This window comes from Oryctolagus cuniculus, chromosome 3 (assembly GCF_964237555.1).
Source record: "Oryctolagus cuniculus chromosome 3, mOryCun1.1, whole genome shotgun sequence".
Classification (NCBI taxonomy): Eukaryota; Metazoa; Chordata; class Mammalia; order Lagomorpha; family Leporidae; genus Oryctolagus; species Oryctolagus cuniculus.
The window spans coordinates 8182037-8202120 of NC_091434.1; the positions used below are offsets into that span (position 1 = coordinate 8182037).

Here is a 20084-nt window from a genome sequence, read left to right on the forward strand (position 1 = left end):
TTTGCACAGAGAGGCTCCTCCTTGAGTGCGGCTCCAAACAGGAAAAACAGGCTCCCCAGTCCCCACCCCCCCCCCCCCCCCCCCGCCCCAGTCTGTTTCACCTGCGGCTCAGACGTGCCCAAGGCCTCCTCCCCATCCCCCGCCCCAACCCGACCTCCGGTTCCACTGCCCAGTCCTGCTTTGGCATCTCGAGGAAAACACACTAAAAGAACAGAATTCTTTTTTTTTCTTTTTTTGGCTTTATTTTGGTGACAGGTGAGATCCGTAGATGGAAAGTGGATCTGTAAGGGAAACAAGGGCAGAATCGTTAGCTCGGCTGACTCCGGGGGCTGGGCACTCAGGGCTGGCCAGCTTCACAGCCCCCACAGCCCCCACAGCCGCCCTGAGCCATCTGCGGAATTATTTGGCATGCAAATTTCCCCCATTCTGCACAGGGACTCTTCCTTTCCGCGAAACTGTGGATGGGCGGGCCGAGTGCTTTTCCCCTCCGGCTGGCTGTAAAGCCCTTTGCAAAGTGCCTGCACTTATGCAGCCCACTCAGCACCAGGGCTTCCTCCTGTCCTACCCCTTCCCCAGGAGCCCCCAGTGGCCACGATACAGACTCTGGGCCCCAGAGGTGAGCCATGACAGTGAGTTCATACTCCTTGACGTCTAGATGCTTCTAGACGTTCCTAAAATTGGTCCATCCTCCCTCAGCAGGTGCATTAAAGCCAAAGACTCGTCCCTGCTCCTTTTCCATGAAGCACCCCCTCTCCCCAACACTACTCTCCTAGGCCCAGGGCACCTTCATTGGCCCAAGCACGGCTTCCCAGGGCCTGGAGCCAGTAAGTCCATCCTGCAAACAGCCACCACCTTCCAAAGACCCCTGCCTGTTGGGGTGGGTGCTTCCGGCTGCCCCTCCCACTTATTTATTTATTTTTTTGACAGGCAGAGTGGACAGTGAGAGAGAGAGACAGAGAGAAAGGTCTTCCTTTTGCCGTTGGTTCACCCCACAATGGCCGCTCCGGTGGCATGCTGTGGCCGGTGCACCGCGCCGATCTGAAGCCAGAAGCCAGGTATTTCTCCTGGTCTCCCATGTGGTGCAGGGCCCAAGGACCTGGGCCATCCTCCACTGCACTCCCGGGCCACAGCAGAGAGCTGGACTGGAAGAGGAGCAACCAGGACAGAATACGGTGCCCCGACCGGGACTAGAACCCGGGGTGCCAGCGCCGCAGGTGGAGGATTAGCCCAGTGAGCCGCAATGCTGGATTCCTCTCACTTATCTTGCTGGCAGAGGACTTGTCTGGTTTGGATCTCCTCTCGGTCACGCTTGGGGGGCAGCCAGCCCAGTCCCAGCCCTGAGCGGGGACTCAGGCTGGTCTAATCCGGTCACGACGACTCATCCTCCCTGGCTTTCCCTGACCCTTGCTGGTGGCGCTCTCAGAAGACTCCTCTGTCCCAAAGTGTACAGTGAGTGAGACACGGCCCTTGTTTCCCTTATAGATGTGACCCCGCCACCTGGGCTCTGGCAGAGGCGAGACTGGAGCCTGCAGGTTGCTTCCAGCGCCCTCCAACAGCTCCCTGCCTATGGGATCGATCGCTCCACTGCGTTCCAGGCAGTTACTGGCAGGGCAGCAAAAGCAGCAGTCATGTGGGGAGCCACCAGCAAGGCTGGGGGGCCTGGGGAGGAGCCTGTGCCCATGACTGGCGCCTCCTTCCAGCTGTGCTGAGCTGTCCCACGGCAGCCCTGCACCCAGAGTCCATCTGTCCCCTGCATGGTTTATGTTGGCCCCTGGGGCCACACCCTAACCCTGCGTCCAATCCCTGAGCCTCTGGGATCCCCCTACTGCAGAAAGAGAAGTCCCGGGTGTCACTGCTTGGGGCAGAAGAAAGGGGCCTTGCAGTGGGCGGCTGTGACACTGAACCTGTGAGACTCGGTGCTGTGAGTGATGGCAGCCATGACCCAGTCCCAACACAAGAGGTCTCCAGAGGCCAACACACAGCCTGGGCCATGCAGTGAAGACAGGGCTGTGCAAAGCCTCGTTTGCCACCAGCACAGACCTTCAATTAGTCACACAGACAGGCAAGGGGATGGGAAGACCCGAACCCAGCTCATCCACGCCACGCCCAGGGCCAACTCCAGTCCCATTCTTTCCTCTCCCTGCCTCCCTTCCCTTCCCGTCCTTTCCCCCCACCACTCACACCTCCTCCATTTCCCGATGTATCCCCCCAGGGCTCAGGGACCCCTGAACTCTGCTTTGGGGTGTTGGACACCATGTTAAGCAGTGGGGCCCACTTCTACCAGCCATCAACCATCTGGCCTGGATGCAGAGTCTGGGCTCGGGTCTGGCCTGGCTCAGTACCCAGCACCCGCTGCTCGCGATTTGAACACAGAGCCCTCAGCCTTGAAGGCTGTGATGTCATCACGTGCCTGTGTCCGCTGGAATTCCCAAGTGTTTCCATCGCTGAGTGTTTATAGTTCCCGCTAGTGTGTTTACGGTGAGTGATGGAAGTTTCCATTGAGTTGCCTTTTAAAATAAATGCACCAAAAGGCAGGGGTTTGGCACCACGGTTAAGACTCTGTATCTCCATATTCAAGTGCCTGGTTTGAGTCCCGACTCTGCTCCCAATTCCAAAGTCCTGCTAATGTGCACCCCGGGAAGGCAGTGGATGACGGCCCAAGTACTTGGGTTCCCACCACCACGTTGGATGGAACATCTCTGTCTCTCTGCCTTTCAAATCAATAAAAACGAAAATAAGTGCATTTAAGTTGAGCAGTAAAATAATGTAAAGAAAAACACGGAGTGATATTACAGGTGTCAAAGGTCGGGAAAGTTTGGGGAACCCTGAGGTGAGAGATGATGGTGATGGTGATGACGATGATGAGGTAGCTCCTACGTTGCGTGTTTGTCCCACGCCAGGCCCGCGCCAAGTGTCTTAACGTGCATTCCCCCACCCGCACCACCACAGTAAGAGCTTTGCTGTTATTATCTGCCCTTGACAAGAGAGGCATCAGGAGGCGGGGACAGCCCGGATGCTAAAGGGCTTTCCGGCCCCAGTTCTGCCCGCTGAATTCTGAGCACCGCTGCAGGATCCAGAAGACCAAGTGCTCCAGCTGCTGTGACCAACGTCTGGCCGCCGCCTGGCCCCGGGCCCTGCCCCGGCATCCCGCACAGCCACTGCCCTTGGAGGTAGCTCTCATTCTCCCTGCTGGAGATAACCCTGTCCAGAGGCTGAGAGGTGTGTCCTCGGCACCCATTATTCAGGTGGCAGAGTTGACTGGAACGCACCAGCCCCAGCTCCAAACCCAGCCTCTTCCAGGCCCCAATGAGAAGTCACGTGACCAGCTCTTATCAGTCCCAACAGTCCCAAGAGGAGGGCACCGTTATTGTCCCTATTTACAGACGAGGAAACTGAGGCTCTGAATTGCACACTTCCTGAGGCTCAGGCGCTCCCAGTCCTCTCCCATGAACGCCCCCTCCGTAGGTGGCACAGCCCCAGAAGACGCTCAGCTCTCCCTGTTCCCAGCATCTGCTCCCAGCACCATGCGGGGGCGTTGTGGCCATTACCTGTCCCCTTCTGCGGCTGCTGGAGGTTGGGGAGGAGGGCTGAAATGCTTCCGTGACCCCGCCCGCCGCCCCTACCCTCACCCACCGACACCATCACTAAGAGTAAGCACTCGCCCAGCGTGGCCGTGGCAGTGGGTACGGCTGTGGATGCTCGTGGTGCTCCACCTACATCCCCTAGCTGGGCTCTGCACCGGCGCCTGTGCGTTCTGGACTTGGGCTGCTCACAGCTGAGAGCTGCCCCCTTCCCCAGGAAATCTTTCCCTGCCTGGTGGGAGCTGCTGTTGCCACAGACAACGGTGGCCACATTCGCCTGGTTCTTCCAGGGGTGACCGACAGAGGGCGCCAAGGAGCAAGCCACTTGCCTCCTGGTGTTCCAGGGCCCGCCAAGGGGTCAGGCTGTGGCTCTCTCTTGCTGCCCTCCCTGCCTTTCCCCCAGGAGCAAGTCCTCAATAAATCCTGGGCCTGCAACCCCTGTTCCCGGCTCTGCTTCTAGGGGGCCAGCAGAGAGGACAGTGATGGGGAAGGCAGACAGCATGGAGCTGGGGTGGCTGGAAGGGGCCTAGGATAGGTAGGACCAGAAGTGGCAGGAAAGGAGGCACCCTTTTCAGGCAGGGAGAAAGCTCCAAGGACAAGTCCTGAGCAGGGACAGGAACTCTGCCCACCCCTCCTATGACCTCCTACCCAGCACCTGTGACTTGGGGGACTGTCCCAGGGAGCGGGGATGAGGTCAGTAACGGGACCCAGAGCACCCAGGGCTGCCTAGGGCTGAGCAGCCTTGTTCTCAGAGCGGGGGAGTGCACCCACCTGCCGGACCGAGGGCCTGGGGGCTTGTTCACAAGGATTCAGCGATGTAGTAGGCAGCTCCCAGGGCCCCCAGAGCCACAGCCACAGTCCCGAGGGCATGGAGCACGTGAGTTACGATGTCCGGATGAGTGTTTTCGTGAAGGTCGTCTGTGAAACACAGCACAGCGGGGTGTGGGAATCAGGCTGGGGTGCCCGACTACAGCCGGACCAGGTGGACGTGAGGGGGCCCCCATCTCCACCCTGTCCACTTCCTCCCAAGGGAACACTGAATGCCCACAAGTCCCTGCCACAAGACCCGTGGGGCCGGAGGATGGGTGGGCCCGGGATGCCGGCTGCCCTGGACACTTGGGGGTGCGGGGAGGGCAGGGGGCAGATGACAGAGTGGTCGAGGCTGCCGTGGGCCAGGCCATGTGCTAAGCACCTCACTCCCAGTGTCTTCCACAAGCCTTACAACAACGCTCCGAGGTTGGGGTCCTCCCTGAGGGACCCCCAGGAGGTCATGGACCCACTACAAGGCGGAGGGGATGATTAGGCCAATAACTGCATGAAAGCCTTGCAAAAGTACCCATATCTATTTCGATAAAAAAATCCTACAGGAGTAGGTCCTCATTAAATGTGAATGTGCGTTGAAAGCCAAGAGCCAACACTACAATCTGCTGAGAAGGCAAGTATCCTGGCAAAGACGCTCAGATGGGAACAGGATGATGACCGCGGGTCCCCGGAGCCCAGGGCAGGGGCGAGCTTGGCCTGTGTGGAAGCCGTGCTGTGCTGTGTCACAGCTGCATCTCTAACACTCTAAGGTTAAGGTCTCTGTTCCCATTTCCCTCTTGCACCTGGAGGCCTATGCAGCTGTTTCCCTGCATCAACCCATGGCACAACCTGGAGCAGGTAGGCAGCGATACCAGCAGGCAGGGGACGCTGGGAGCAGTGGGCGGGGTGGGGGCAGGGGCGGGGCCTCCCTGGACATGGACGGGGCCTGCCACCAGGGCAGCAGCAGCCTTGACTCACGGGAGCTTTCTGCAGAAGAAACGAAGGGCAGATAGCATGGGTGACGCCATAGGGGCTGCCGCCAGCAGGCACAAGACGCCCAGAGACAGCCTGGCACACCCAGGCAGGGGCGAGGGTGTGCTGTGCTGTGGAGTCAGAATTCCTTCCTAGCCACAAACGCCCTGGGGGAAATTGACACGCAAGGCAAGAGCTGGAAGCCCACATCTACCGGCTCGGATGCAGAAGAGGAAAGAGAAAGCCCTGTAGGAGCTGTGACCAGCAAGCAGGAAAACCGGCTCCTCTCTGGGTAGAGGGGTGGGTTCCCCAGGAGGGCAAGGGCCTGGACTGCCGACCCCCAGGAAGTGGCAAGGCTTCCCGGAGGAAGATGGCGCGTGGCCGCTGGGGATACAGCCTGGCCCTGGGAACCGAGTGCCCCGGGGCTCCAGCCCCCCACACGCTCCGGAACCTGTAGAAGGTGAGGAGGCTTGGGCATCCTCTCCCTGGCACGAGCTGCCAGTCTCGAGGCAGAAGGACATCGAAGATGCGGCTGTGGCACAGCCCCAGACGTCGCCAGCAAGCAGAGCTGCCCGGGCAAGCAGCACAGGGGCAGGATCGCGGGCTCGAATAAGTCAGCTGCCCTAGGTGGACAGAGAAGGAGAGAGTTGCGGGGTGCACCTGCTTCCGGGAGGCCATGGGGACAGCCTGGAAGACCATCCCAGAAGAATCCACCTGCAGCCGTGGTGATGCAGGGTGACCTGGGGAGAGTCTAGACTTGTTAAAGGCAACATCAGGGACTCGAGTTGGAACGGCCCACACGAGACAGCTCTTCCGGAAACTGTTCCCTTACCAGACGGCAGAGAAGACTATGCACGACGGAAAATGGCTGTTTTACACCCTGGGGTGCACCTGGCACCAGCAGCCGTACTAAGGACACCAGTGCACACTATTTCCCATCCTTATCCCCCTTTCTGAATTGGCCCAAGCGGTTCTGACTCAATCTCATTTTATAAGTAAGGAAACGGAGGCTTTGCAGCAAGGAGATCCCGGCCGTGGACTTGAAGGTTATTGCCAACTCTGCAGTCCGGGGTGGGGGTGGGGGGCTCTTGCCATGCAGATCGGCAGGAAGCGATGCGTGCAAGACTGCACACTCTGTGAGAGGCAGCGCTGAGGTTCCCGGAACGGGGCCAGCCTTGTTCTGTCGGCGGGTGTGTGTTGATGGCCTAGAAGGCAACCCCTGCTCTGAAGTGCAGTCCTGGAAGCACCACCCCAAAGGAATCTGCCTTATCTGTCCTCTGTTGCAGATTCCAACAGAACTCAGGGACGGCGCCCTCTGCTGTTGGGAAAGCGAATTTCCGGCTGGGTACTTCCCAGGTCTGAAGATTCACCCTTAGAGTGTTGAGTCAGAACGAACTGCCCCTGAACAGCCTGAGGAGCACCGCAGAGGGGCGTCTGCTGAGACCCTCGGACAGGGGTCTCGGCTCTGTTTGAGTGGGGTAACGCGTCGCAGCCGTCTGGAACAGCACCGTGAGATTCTGCGTCACCCCCACGTTCTTTCTCGCATCTGTTCCTGGAACGTCCTTCTTAAAATCCGTGGCTTCTTCTCAGTCTGCCGTGTCTCTGAAGCCGTCTGTAGCCAATCATGCTCTAGGTCATCTCCAAGCTGTGGCAGTCGGCCCTCCCTTACCTTAAAGCCGACTTCTCGGGGCCAAGCCAGCGTGCGCTCACTGGGTAAGGACAAAGGAACTTTTGTTCTCATGGGACACATACGTCCCGAGCATCTGACCACTTTGGAACACTTCCCAAGCCTAGGTGAGTCATGTTCTGCCCTAACAAACCTTACACGCACCTCCGTACAGAGACTAATTCCTTGACTTCTGTATCCCCTCGTCACTGTCATCTAACTCCAGAACAGCTTTCCCCTCCCCCCACCCCGCCCCAGTCCTCAGCAATAAGTCTGCTTGCTCTTGACATTTTGCAAGAACGGGATCCTACGGCGTGTGTGCTTGGAGGGACTGGCTTCTTCCGCTTAGCCTAAGATTTCTAAGGTTCATCCGTGTGGCAGCATGGATCAGCGTGTCATCTTGCAAGCAGCACTTCATGCCACATTTTGTTTGTCCGCTCATCGGTGACGGAAATTTGGGCTGTTGCCACTTTCTGTGATGCTGTCGCTCTGAACACTCATGTGCACGCGTTTGTGTGGCCGCACGGTTTGTGAATTCTCCTGGCAACACACCCAGGCCATGCAACTCCACGTTCCCTGGGACAATTCCATGCTGCCTCCCACAGCGGCTGCCTCACTACCCGCACACACGAGGGCCCCACTTCCCCACCTGCTCTCAGCACCTGTGATTGCCCGTGTGTGTGATGACAGCCTTGGTAGCAGGCTTGTAGTTTCTTGGGCTACACCATTTTCCGCATACAAAAAAATCTCCAGCCTTTCTTCCCACGCTGGCTCAAAGGGGGAAATCCCTTCGGAAGAAGTGTAGGACGTCCAGCGGGCCCACAGATGAGCCTCCAGCGTTTCTCCCTCTGCTCCTATCTTGACACGAGTTTCATGCACTCATTAAAAGATTCGGGAATAGAACGTTTGGCTTCCTACAGATTCCAGTTCTGAAGGCCTTAATACAGAAAGGTTCATCTTGGTGGTCGACAACCGTAATAGATGCAACACACTGTATAGACTCAAAGGCATCCCATATGTCAAGAACAGATTGGGAGCTGGTGCTGTGGTGTAGCAGGTTAAAGCCCTGGTCTGCAGTGCTGGCATCCCATATGGACGCTGGTTCGAATCCCGGCTGCTCCACTTCTGATCCAGCTCTCTGCTATGGCCTGGGAAAGCAGTAGAAGATGGCCCAAGTCCTTGGGCCCCTGCACCCGCGTGGGAGACCTGGAAGAAGCTCTTGGCTCCTGGCTTTGGGTCGGCCCAGCTCCGGCTGTTGTGACCATTTGGGGAGTGAAACAGCGGATGGAAGACCTCTCTCTCTTTCTCTCCTTCCCTCCCTCCCTCTGCCTCTCTGTAACCTTTGCCTTTCAAATAAATAAATCTTAAAAAAAAAAATCAGGTTGGTTCCCAGCCACAGGAATGCCACTGATGTGGCACTTCCTTGGATGGAGCCTGTCACTCACATGGCTCATTTATTTTATGCCCAAGCCATTCCAGAGGGAAATAAGCTATGGCCTGCTCAGGGCCACGGAGCCATGGGCACTGGCTCAGGGCAGATGCCGGGGAAGATCACACAGAGACCACCTTCCTACTGGGAGGGCCGTCGGGCCTCTTGGGAGGGAACGGCCAGCGCTATGAGCATCCTGGAGTCAGTGCTGCTCCAGGGGGAGTTGTCCAACCCCCGTGAGCCTCAGTTTCCCCATCCATACAACCGACACCTCACTAGTACCCCCGGGATAGGTCGACAGAAAAAAGGTGGTGACCCGAATGCCGGCTGCACGGACACGCTCGGTGACAGACCTTAGCTGTCACCGTTATTGCTAGTAGCACCAAGCAGCCCACTTGAGTTCCTGCTACACAATCCAGCACTTATTCAGACTCCGTTCGGCTCGCCAAGAAGATGGCGATAACCGTCCTATTTCCAGACAGAGCTCACTGTTGGAAAGCTTCTATGTTAAGCGGGAATCCATCTATCTCCTGTGTCCCCTCTGGGAGGGTGGCCAGTTTAGCAAATAAAACTGCAGGATGTCCATGCGATACACGGGACACACAAACTAAGACAGTCATGTGCTGCTTATCTGAAACTAAAACTGAGCTGGGACTCGTGCTTCTCTGGCTGGCCTGCCCCTGGGCCTTCGTCGGACCATGGGGAAGGAGGGCCTGGGGTGGGGGGTGGTTGCAGCACCGAGGTCGGCTCACCTCTCCCAGCAGACAGGTCACCTCCTCCAACCCCCGTCCGCCACCTGGCTCTCACTCCCCCCAGACCTCCTCACTTCCCACCACCCCGCACCATCTTCTTCAGACTGGTTTGCTAGACATCTCTCCAGCCCACGAGGACAGCCTGATGTGAACACGGGAAATCAGGATCGAATCTACATCTGAAACATCTACGGCTACGAATTCAGCCTCGATTGCCATTGTCCAGCAGTCACAAGGCCCTGCTGACTTGACGGCCCGGTAGTACCAAGAAGCTAAGATAAACGTGAATGCCTGTGCATGAATGCCTTCCACGGCTGGACCACAAAAACCAGGACTTCTGGTTTCCTGGGCCAAGATAAGAGAGACACCTTCAGTACCCGCAAGGGCACAGTTCCAGAACACGTGCTAAGCTCCCATCCCCGCCCTACCAGAGGCCACAGGGGTGGCCGGGGGCTCCCTCTGCAGGGAAGCCGGGAGGGCTGCCCCCCCAGCCCACCTGACTTCCGGGAACTGCTGGAGCTGGAAGGCTGTCCGCTCGGTTTCCGGGAGTGCGGGGCTGCCTTTGTGTTACTGTCTGGAGACAACAGGCTCCCAGAGGAGTGGCGGCTCTCGGGGTCTGGAGGCGCCTGGGCTGTGGGCTGCTGGGGAGCCGACACCGGGCGAGGTTGCTGGGGGGCAGCCTCCGGGCGAGGCAGCTGCGGGGCAGGGGCGGTCTCGGGGCGCTGCGGCGGCTGCTGCTGCGCCGGCTGCGGTGGCTGCGGCTGCTGCACGTTCTCCAGGCTGGGCTGCTGCGGGGTGGAGTTGGAGCTGGCATGCTGTGAGTTGGAGTCCCGGTGGCGTTTGGCCTCTGATCGTTTCTTCTTGACCTTCTTCATGGTGGGGCCTCCCAAGCCGAACGTGGACCTACATGGAGCTGCCTAATCCCTGGCTCCCTCCTAGAGGGGCCCGGCGGCCCTCTGCCCTCGGGGTGCGATTCTGGCCTCTGACTGGCCCCAGGCCCCACTGCACACAACAGTCACCCTCTCCTCCTGTGAGGTCACAAAAGCCAGGGTGACGCCTAGGGCAGTGCTCCAGGGCAGCTTTCTGCTCGGCCAGCCTGGTGCCTTTGCTCCCGGTCCTCCAGGTGACAGCAGCGGCCCTGGCCCGGGTAGGCCTGGTGGGGGAGAGGCGGGAGGGCCTGGGCCAACTGGATCCCGTGACAGGAGCGCCACCTGCAGGCACCCCTCAGCCGCTGCGTTCCTAGGCCAGGTGAGCTGTCTCACCGTAAGACAGCTCTGTCACTGGTTCCCACGGACTCCTTTCCCGTCCAAAAAATCTGTGCTCACCACGCAGTCCGTGCGTTTTGGGTAACTTTCCTGCAGACCTGGAGCGCCCCTGAAGACCAAACCTTCCATGACACACAGCCTCTTTCCATCTCAGAGTAGCTTCCCCTTCCTCCAAAGCCCCCACGGTGGACAGGAGCCAGGGAGGTGGAGGCTGGGGGAGAGCGCCCCAGCTTTGATGAGAAACTCACATTTGGCAGTTTTTTTTTTCCCTTACAAACATGCAAGCTGCTGAGAACATGAAAACTCTCTCAGATCCATCACAGGGATGACGGCAGCGTCGGCTTCCCAAGCCCCGGCGTGGTCGGGTGGAGCGGGTCATCAGGCTTCCTCTGTGTTAACAGTGTGCTCTTCACCTTAGGAGGGAAGAGGGAAAAGCGTGTCCTGGCCGGCGCATCCTCGGTCCCAGCGGACATCCCTCCCCGAGGCCACATCCGTGTGGGTGAGTGCGCGCTGCGGCCCCAGGACCACTGCAGCCGGGGGTGGCTCACGCACCTGCCCCAGGACAAATTCAGGGCAGACGTAGCTACAGAGGAAGGGGCCCAAGCAGGCCGTCCCCATGCAAGGCCAGACGCCGCAAGCCAGGTCGCATTTGGGGGCTTCTAGACTCTCCTTCTGCATAAGAGGACACTGAGGTTTGTGGAAATTACCTTCCCAAGGCCACACACGGGGTGGCGGCATTGCCAGGGCTAAATGCCAATTCAGGGCTCTTCCCTACCGGGGAGTCAGATCATCATAAGGCTTTTAGATGAACGGATTACAAAAATCCCCAGAGTGTGAGGATTGAAGATGACCAAGGTATGAAAGACCAGAGCGAAGGGACACTTAGACCAGCAGTGTCGGACGGCGTTTGATTGACTTTGGCGGAGCAGGGGAGTCTATGACGCAGGAATGCCCTTAAGTCATAGCAGATCCCTCAAGGGGATTCCGCTTAGATCTGAAGACTGGACGCCCCGGCCAGGAACCCAGCTGGGATTCAGCAGGCAGGACTGGAACTCTGAAAACCGGGCCTTCAGGCATCCGTGCCTGGGTTTTGACCAAGGTCCTCAAACTGGGTTTCAATCAGGGTTTCCCAGCCTGTTGGCATCTTGGCTGCCGGAAACACTCCAGTGTATTGCAGGAAGGCACAGCAGTGTCGCTGGCCTCTCCTGTGACGCCCATCCTAGGACAGCCAGAAACATCTCTAGACATTGCTCAGTGGGCTGGCAGGGGGTGTCCACACTGCCCCTGGCTGAGAACCGCTGACTTAAATGGCTCCGATGAGGCAGGCAGGTGGAGGCAGAATTCCCCGGTTAGGCATCAAAGAAGCAGGAAAGAGAAACAGAGAACCATAGAGGGCAGGCTCGGGGAGGAAGGAGGAGTTTTGCTGGGACCACAGAGGAGATCCGTGTGGGTCTCGATCAAGGGTGGTCCCGAGAAGCAGGCAGAGGGTGCTTTGCAGGTTGAGAGATTTTCCTAGAAAGACAATGCACAACGGCACTGCCACAGTTCTTCCGGCAAGCACAGGTCCCTAGCCTGGAAGCCCGAGCCTGTGACAGGGTCACAGCCCACTGCCCAGGCTCGCCGGCCACCACGCCACTAATGTTGACCTCTAGCCAACCATGAGCAACTGGGTCTCCGGCACACGCCTAGCCTTCTGCATTTGAGGGAACGCCACCCCTCCATCACTCCCCTCCCTACTGCTGTCCAAACGTGTTCCAAGGTCAAGACCCATCTCAAGGGCTCCGTCCCTCAGGCAGCCTTTCCCGAGGTCCCCAGCCTTCCTTCCCTGAGAGCCCCAGGGCGCTGTGTGACAAGCCGCTGAGATGCCCTCTGTCCTGCTCCGCTGTCTCTTTCCAACCCCACACCGTGAAGACCGTACAGGGCCCAAGTCTCCACGCACACTGCGGGCACCGCATGAGTGTAGGCAGGGGACAGAGAGCAGGAGCCTGGGGGTGGCAGGTGGGTGTGGGGGGTGGGGACATCTCAAGACTTCACTACCAAGGCGCTGGTTTCTGGCACGGACTGGGAGTTTTCTAGCCTTAGCCGGAAGACCAAAGCTGCAACAGTCCTTGTACAAGGGGCCTTTAACCCTGCTGCGCCAGACTACTTAGGGGATGCGGAAGAACGCGCCCAGCCGCGTGAAGGCAGAAGGTCCCTAGGGTGTGAACGTGCCCACCTAGAAGCACCTGGTGGCACTGGCCCTCGGATTGGACCATCTGTCCCGACACCTGCCAGCGTTCAGTGTCACATGTCACGCAGGAGGGAAACTGGTCCAGGAAGACGCCTGTTCTGCTCAGCAGCTGGAGCATGGCGGGGGCTGTGAGAACTGACCCCGTCCCTACTGCTGTCCCCGGGGGGCTGCAGCCAGACAAGGAGCTGGGGTTCACGGAAGACCCCACAGCCCAGGGCCCTGAGAATTACAGATCAAGCCCCCTAGGCCTGGAGTCCTGCTGGGAGGAACGGCCAGTGTAGACTGGGACCCACCCCTCAGAGCGTGGTTGTGAGGAGGAGACTGACAGGTCCTTAGCACAGTGCCTGGATCACAAAAGGCACCTCTGAGTTGTAGCTATTATCCCCCGGGAGAACCGAGGAACAGGGGCTGGGGTGTCCCTGTGCTTAGAAAATCCCGAATCTCTCATTGTGGCTTGGGTGGGCATGAGGGCCAGTCCTTCGAATCGGTTCATTTGCCCACTTTGGACGGTAGGAGGCCCCAGCGAGCACCCCTAGGGTGAGACCTCGCCGTTCATCTCCACCCAAAACGGAACCCAGAGGTCCTGGCGGCGCCAGGAGCAGGATTCTGACTTCCGGGATCTGTCCACTCCTGGGGACAGGGAGGCGGTGGGCAGCACAGGCAGGGGCGGCACTACGTGTTAGGGGGCGCGCACAGTGACCGGGCGTTCCCAGCCCCCGCCCTCGGCCCCTCACCATCCGTCTGGGTCGCGCGGTCCACCAGGCGGCCCCCGTGCGCTGGGGGGGCGGCGCGCCGGACGTCCAGGGCGCCCTCGGGGCGGCTGGGGCAGAACACGGCCGTGTGCACCTCCACAGCGGCGCCGTGCGGCGCGAAGACGCTGCAGAGCAGGCTCTCCAGGCGGCGGCGCGCCTCGGCCTCCTCGTCCGGCTGCGGCTGCACCACGACGCCGACGAGCGCGGCGGGCGGGCGGCGGTCGCGGGCGCGCACCTGCCGCAGGAGCAGCTGCAGGCGTGGCAGCTGCGTGCTCAGCGTCGAGGCGCGGCACATCACCAGCAGCAGCTGCTCCCCGCGCTCGACCCGCGGCTGCGGCGGAGGCCCGCCCGGCGCCCGCGCGTCCGCCGCCGCCACCTCCTCCCGGGCAGAGGCGGGCGTCGCCGGCCAAGCCTCGGGCGCCTCGCGCGGGCCGGTGGCCGCCGCCTTGCGCTCGGCGTGCCGCGGCTCCTCGCTGCAGCGCTGGGACTTGGCGGCCGGGCAGTCAGAGCTGCAGGTCCAGCCCTCGTCGCCGCAGCGCTTGAGCCGCCGCCGGGCGCCTTTGCTGGCGCTGCTGTGGCAGCTCGGGGCTCCGCTGGACGAGGGCCCGGCGGGCGGATCCGGCGGGGCCTGCTCCAGGAAGTTCTCCAAGGTCGTGGAGCTGTCTTCGTGCCTCCAGCACTCTCTGATTAGCACCACGCGGCCGCGGCCCTGCACGGACTGGACCTGATCCTGCTGCGGGTCCTCGGCCTTGCCCTCCCGCGGGGCCCCCTGGGGCCCCGGCCCCTGGTCCATGCGCGGTCCGGCTCCCTTGTCCCAATGGGCCCGGGGCCTGCGCTCGCCCGGGGAAGAGTTGTCCTTGCCCGGAGCATGTCACAATACCCCTGCGCCCGACCCCTTCCGTCGTGGGCCTGGGCCTTCACCCCGCTCTTCCTTGGGAATCTTCCACACCGGGAAGGCGACTGTGGGGCGCTGCTGGACCGCACCCTGCTAGGTTTCCCCGCGGTTTCTGCGTGCGGAATTCCAGACGCACCTCCCTTTTTATTCCATGGAGGGATTTTTTACGAGCAGGTCTCCAGGTAATACAAGGTTTTGTGCAGCCCAGGGTATTTGAAAAGCAGTGGGCGGGGGGCTTGCGGGGCAGCGGGTTGGACCGCAGTTTGGGGTGCCGCTTCCTACGTCCGGGTGCCTGGTCCCAGTCCAGGTCACTCTGCGCTGCCCACCCAGCTCCCTGCTAATATCCACCTGGGAGGCAGCAGATGGGGCCCCCAGTGCCCGGGTCCCTGTCGCCCGTGTGGGAGACTTGGATGGAGCTCCTGGCTCCTGGTTTTACCCAGCCTGGTCCTGGCAGTTGCTGGAATGGGGAGGGAGCCAGTGGATGGAAAATTTCACTCTGGCACTCTGCCTAGCAAATAAAATCTCAAGGGGCCGGTGTTGTGGCATAGCGGGTAAAGCCGTGGCTTGCTACACTGGCATTCTATATAGGCACCGGTTCCTGTCCTGGCTGCTCCACTTCCAATCCAGCTTCCTGCTAAGGAGCTGGGAAGAGCAGTGGAAGATGGCAAGATGGTGCAAGTACTTGGGCCCCTGCATCCACACTGGGGACCAGGAAGAAACTGGCTTCGGTTTGACCCAGTGCTGGCTGTTGTGGCCATTTGGGGAGTGAGCCAGTGGATGGAAGATCTCTCTCTCCGTCTCGCTCTCTATCTCTAGCTCTGACTTTTAGATAGTGAAGAAATCTTACAAAAACTCTTTAAAATATAAAATAAAAATAAGAAGCAGGGGTCCAGGATGTTGTCGCGCCTGGGACTTCTGAGAGCAGTGAGAACAGAGTAGGCTACGGCCTGGGAGGCAGACCTGGCGCAGGCTCAGCCGGGCTGTCCCGCGCGGAGGAGCTGGGAGCAGAGCCCTGGCTGCTAACGCTGATGGGGCTGCGCCAAGTGGTTCTGGGTCCCTTCAGTTCCAGTCTTCTGTGGCTATCAGAGGCCTGTAAGAATGCCGGGGGGAAAAAAAAAAAACAAACCTTTAACTGCCCCACACAGGGGAAAGAGCCTGAGATGGAGACGGCCGCAGAATTCGGGAACCCAGCTGTGGAGACAAGTGTTCCCTCTTGATTTTTTTTTAAAGATTTATCTACTTATTTGAAAGTCAGAGTTACATACAGAGAGAAGGAAAGGCAGAAAGAGAGAGAGAGAGAGAGAGAGAGGTCTTCCATCTGCTGGTTCACTCCCCAGTTGGCCTCAACGGCTGGAGTTGTGCCCATCCAAAGCCAGGGGCCAGCAGCTTCCTCCCAGTCTCCCATGCAGGTGCAGGGGCCTGAGGACTTGGGCCATCTTCTCCTGCTTTCCCAAGCCACAGCAGAGAGCTGGTTTGGAAGTGGAGTAGCCAGGACTTGAACTGGCGCCCATATGGGATAATGGCACTGCAGACTTTGGCTTTACCTGCTACGCTACAGTGCCAGCTCCTAATTTTTTTTAAAATGAGATTTACTAAGTTGTTTAAAATTATTTTTTAAAAAATATGGGCCGGGGTGGGTGGCAGTGGCGCTGTGGTACAATGGGTTAAAACCCTGGCCTGAAGCGCTGGCATCCCATATGGGCGCCGGTTCGAGTCCCGGCTGCTCCTCTTCCGATCCAGCTCTCTGCTATGGCCTGAAATAGCAGTAGAAGATGGCCCAGGTCCTTGGACCCCTGCAGCTGTGTGGGATACCCGGAAGAAGCTCCTGGCTCCTGGCTTTGGATTGGCCCAGCTCTGGCTGTTGTGGCCATCTGGAGAGTGAACCAGTGGATAAAGACCTCTCTGTCTCTATCTCTCTCTCTGTAACTCTGTCTTTCAAATAAATAAAAAAAATCTTAAAAAAAAAAAAATTAGGGGCTAGGGGCTCGAGCCATGGCGCAGTGAGTTAAAGACCCATTCTGCAGTATCGGAATCCCATATGGCCGCCGGTTTGAGTCCCAGCTGCTCCTCTTCTGATGCAGCTCTCCGCTATGGCCTGGGAAAGCAGTAGAAGATGACTCAAGTGCTTGGGTTCCTGCACCCACGTTGAAGACCTGGAAGAAACTCCAGGATCCTGGCTTCATATTGGCCCAGCTCTGGCCATTGTGGTCATTTGGGGAGTGAACCAGCCGATGGGAGACGTTTCTCTCTCTCTGCCTCTGCCTCTCTGTAACTCTTTTAAAGATTTATCTATTTATTTGAAAGTCAGAGTTACACACAGAAAGAAGGAGAGACAGAGAGAGAGAGGTCTTCCATCTGCTGCTTCATTCTCCAATTGGCCTCAACGGCCGGAGTTGTGCTGATCCAAAGCGAGGGGCCAGGAGCTTCCTCCCGATCTCCTATGCAGGTGCAGGGGCCCATCTTCTACTGCTTTCTCAGGCCATAGCAGAGAGCTGGATCAGAATTTGAGCAGCCGGGACTTGAACTGGCGCCCATATAGGATGCCAGCATTGCAGGCAGTGGCTTTATCCACTACGCCACAGTGTCAGGCCCATAAATAAATCTTAAAAAAAAAAAATAGGGGCTAGCATTGTGGTGCAGCAGGTTAAGCTGCTGTTTTTAACATCAGCATTCCATATCAAAGTTTGAGTCCCAGCTGCTCTTCTTCCTATCCAACTCCCTGCTAATGCGCCTGGCAAGACAGTGGAAGACGGCCCAAGTGCTTGGCCCCCAACCATCTCTGAGTGAGACCCAGATGCAATTCCAGGCTGCTAAGTTTGGCTTGACCCAGCCCCAGCCATTGTGGCTGTTTGGAGAGTGAACTACTATAGTAGATGGAAGATCTCTCTCAATCTCTCTCTCTCTCTCTCTCTCTCTCTCCCTCCCTCTCCCTCCCTCCCTCCCTCCCTTTCCCCCCTCTCCCTCTTTCCCTCTCTGTGCCTTTCAAATAAATAAATATACCTTTAAAAGACATTAGGGGCTGGCGGTGGATGTAGCAGGTAAAGCCACCACCTGCAGTGGCGGCATCCAGTATGGGCACTGGTTGCAGTCCCAGCTGCTCCATTTCTGGTCCTGTGAAGGCAGTGGAAGGTGGCCCAAGCGCTTGGTCCTAGGTGGCAGGGACCCAGATGGAGCTCTTGGCTCCTAGCTTCAGCATGGAAGGTATTGCGGCCATCTGGGGTTTGAACCAGAGGATGGAAGAGCTCTGTCTCCCTCTCTTCTCTCTGTAACTCTGCCTTTAAAATAAATAAATCTTTGTTAACAAAATAACAATATTAATATTATTAATAATAATAGGGGCCAGCGCTGTGGTCTAGTAGGCTAAGCCTCGGCCTGCAGAGCTGGTATCCCGTAAACATGCAGGCTCAAATCCTGGTTACTCTTCTTCTGATCCAGCTCTCTACTAATGGCCTGGGAAAGCAGCAGAAGATGGCCCAAGTGCTTGGGCCCCTGCACCTGCATGGGAGACCCAGAAGAAGCTCCTGGCTCCCGGCTTCAGATTGGCCCAGTCATGGCTGTTGCGGCCACTTGGGGAGTGACCCAGCGGATGGAAGACCTCTCTCTGTCTCTCCCTCTCTCTGTCTTCTGTAACTCTGCCTCAAACAATCAAGTGAATAAATCTTTATTTTTGAAGATTTATTTGTTTACTTGAAAGAGTTACACACACAGAGAGGAGAGGCAAAGAGAGAGAGAGGGAGAGAGAGAGAGAGAGGTCTTCCATCTGCTGGTTCACTCCCCAGTTGTCCGCAAAGGCCAGAGCTGGGCTGATCTGAAGCCAGGAGCCAGGAGCCTCTTTGGGGTCTCCCACATGGGTGCAGGGGCCCTAGTACTTGGTGCATCCTCTAATGCTTTTCCAGGCCATAGCAGAGAGCTGGATGGGAAGAGGAGCAGCCGGGACATGAACCGGCGCCCATATGGGATGCCGGCGCTGCAGGTGGAGGCTTAGCATACAACACCACAGCGCCAGCCCCGAATTGCAGCTGATAACTGGGGTGTTTCACATGCGTCAGCTTCACGGGGACCAGCAACGGTGAGAGCACATTTCCAAGCCGCAGACACAGCAGCTGAGGCTCAGAGAGGTTCGGGAGCTTGTCGGTCAGCAAAGCCTCACTGCCTGCACATCTTGGGTGCCCGGCCCCCCCGAGCTGGGGAGCAGGGGTGCTGGGAGGCTCATCCCGAGCAGGGTGGGGGAAGGCTACAGACGGGCCGGGGGGGGAGGGGGAGCAGCTGGGCCCAGCCCCCTGCTTGCTTTTGGCCTTAAGCTGTGAATTCTTCTGGGTGCACGGTTTGACAGCACAGCGGGGATAGTTTGAGAATTGGTTCTCACCAGCTGGCTAATCTTTAATTAAGACAATTATAATAAAATATTGCAAAGTAAGGAGACGGTGAGAAGACTCCAGGAGGAGGGGAGCTCCTCCCTTAGCCGTCTCCCTCATCAGAGCACTGATGTCCAGCTTGGGCCGGATCCGAGGGCTGCGAGCTGAGGGCTGAGCGGCCCGCGCCCGCCCCACGCCTGCTGGAGCCGCTCGGCCCGTGCCCGCTGTGCCGTGAGGCTGAGTTTGAGGAAAGGATTCTGCTGCTGATGAACCAGCCGAGCTGAGTAGCGGTGTGGGTCGTTTTGTTATTTATGTCTCAAAATCGATTATTTCCAATAGGTATCATAGGTACTGGCTAGACATAAAGACATTGTGAGTAGGGGCCGGCGCTGTGGTGCAGTGGGTTAAGGCCCTGGCCTGAAGCACCGGCATCCGTCCTGGCTGCCAGTTCGAGACCCGGCTGCTCCACTTCCAATCCAGCTCTCTGCTGTGGCCTGGGACAGCAGTGGGACATGGCCCAAGTCCTTGGGCCCCTGCACCTGCTTGGGAGACCTGGAAGAAGCTCCTGGCTCCTGGCTTCAGACTGGCACAACTCTGGCTGTTGCAGCCATCTGGGACTGAACCAGTGGATGGAAGACCTCTCTCTCTCTCTCTCTCTCTCTCTCTCTCTCTGCCTCTCCTCTCTCTGTGTAACTCTGACTTTCAAATAAATAAATGAATCTTTGAAAAAAAAATGATAGCAGTTTCAGCTTCTGCTGAGGTCTCGCCTGCCACCTCGTGAAAGACCGGAGCTGGAACCACTCTCCCGAACCACTCAGAAGAGCTGTGGGACGGTACTGGTCCAGGTTGCCAAGCTCCAGGGCCACTCGTGACGCCATGCTCAGTACCTAACTCAGCCACCAACCCTCACGCCCACTCCGACCGTGGCAGGAAGCAGACTCCTGGAGGCCCTGCCGCTGCCCCGGTCTGTGGCAGGCAGCACGATGTCCCAGTTCCCCGAGGCCACATCCGAGTCACTGGAACCTACAGAGGCGTTAGGTTCCCTGGTCAAGGGGAATGAGGGTTGCAGATGGAGTCTCAGTTGCTAATCTTTGGCTTAAAAATAGATTACGCTGGGCCGGCGCTGCGGCTCAACAGGCAAATCCTCCGCCTAGAGGCGCCAGCACACTGGGTTCTAGTCCTGGTCGGGGCACCGGATTCTGTCCCGGTTGCCCCTCTTCCAGGCCAGCTCTCTGCTGTGGCCCGGGAGTGCAGTGGAGGATGGCCCAAGTGCTTGGGCCCTGCACCCCATGGGAGACCAGGATAAGTACCTGGCTCCTGCCATTGGATCAGGGTGGTGCGCTGGCCGTAGCGTGCCGGCCGCGGCGGCCACTGGAGGGTGAACCA

General features: G+C 58.5%; 2 protein-coding genes across 2 annotated transcripts; both read right to left on the reverse strand.

Annotated features, from left to right (window-relative positions):
* Window positions 1–216: 216 nt before the first annotated feature.
* On the reverse strand, window positions 217–10215 carry SPATA3 (spermatogenesis associated 3). The gene is made up of 4 exons (XM_008259299.4): window positions 9698–10215; window positions 5806–5977; window positions 4353–4499; window positions 217–281 (listed from the first exon to the last, which is right to left on the reverse strand). The coding sequence occupies exons 1-3, from the start codon at window positions 10074–10076 to the stop codon at window positions 4391–4393; spliced, it is 660 nt and encodes a 219-aa protein (XP_008257521.1). The 5' UTR covers window positions 10077–10215; the 3' UTR covers window positions 217–281; window positions 4353–4390.
* Window positions 10216–10353: 138 nt separating this feature from the next.
* LOC127491554 (uncharacterized protein C2orf72) lies at window positions 10354–14241 on the reverse strand. The gene is made up of 2 exons (XM_051848104.2): window positions 13431–14241; window positions 10354–10879 (listed from the first exon to the last, which is right to left on the reverse strand). Exons 1-2 carry the CDS (start codon window positions 14239–14241, stop codon window positions 10845–10847), a joined length of 846 nt encoding a protein of 281 aa, XP_051704064.1. The 3' UTR covers window positions 10354–10844.
* Window positions 14242–20084: the final 5843 nt, after the last annotated feature.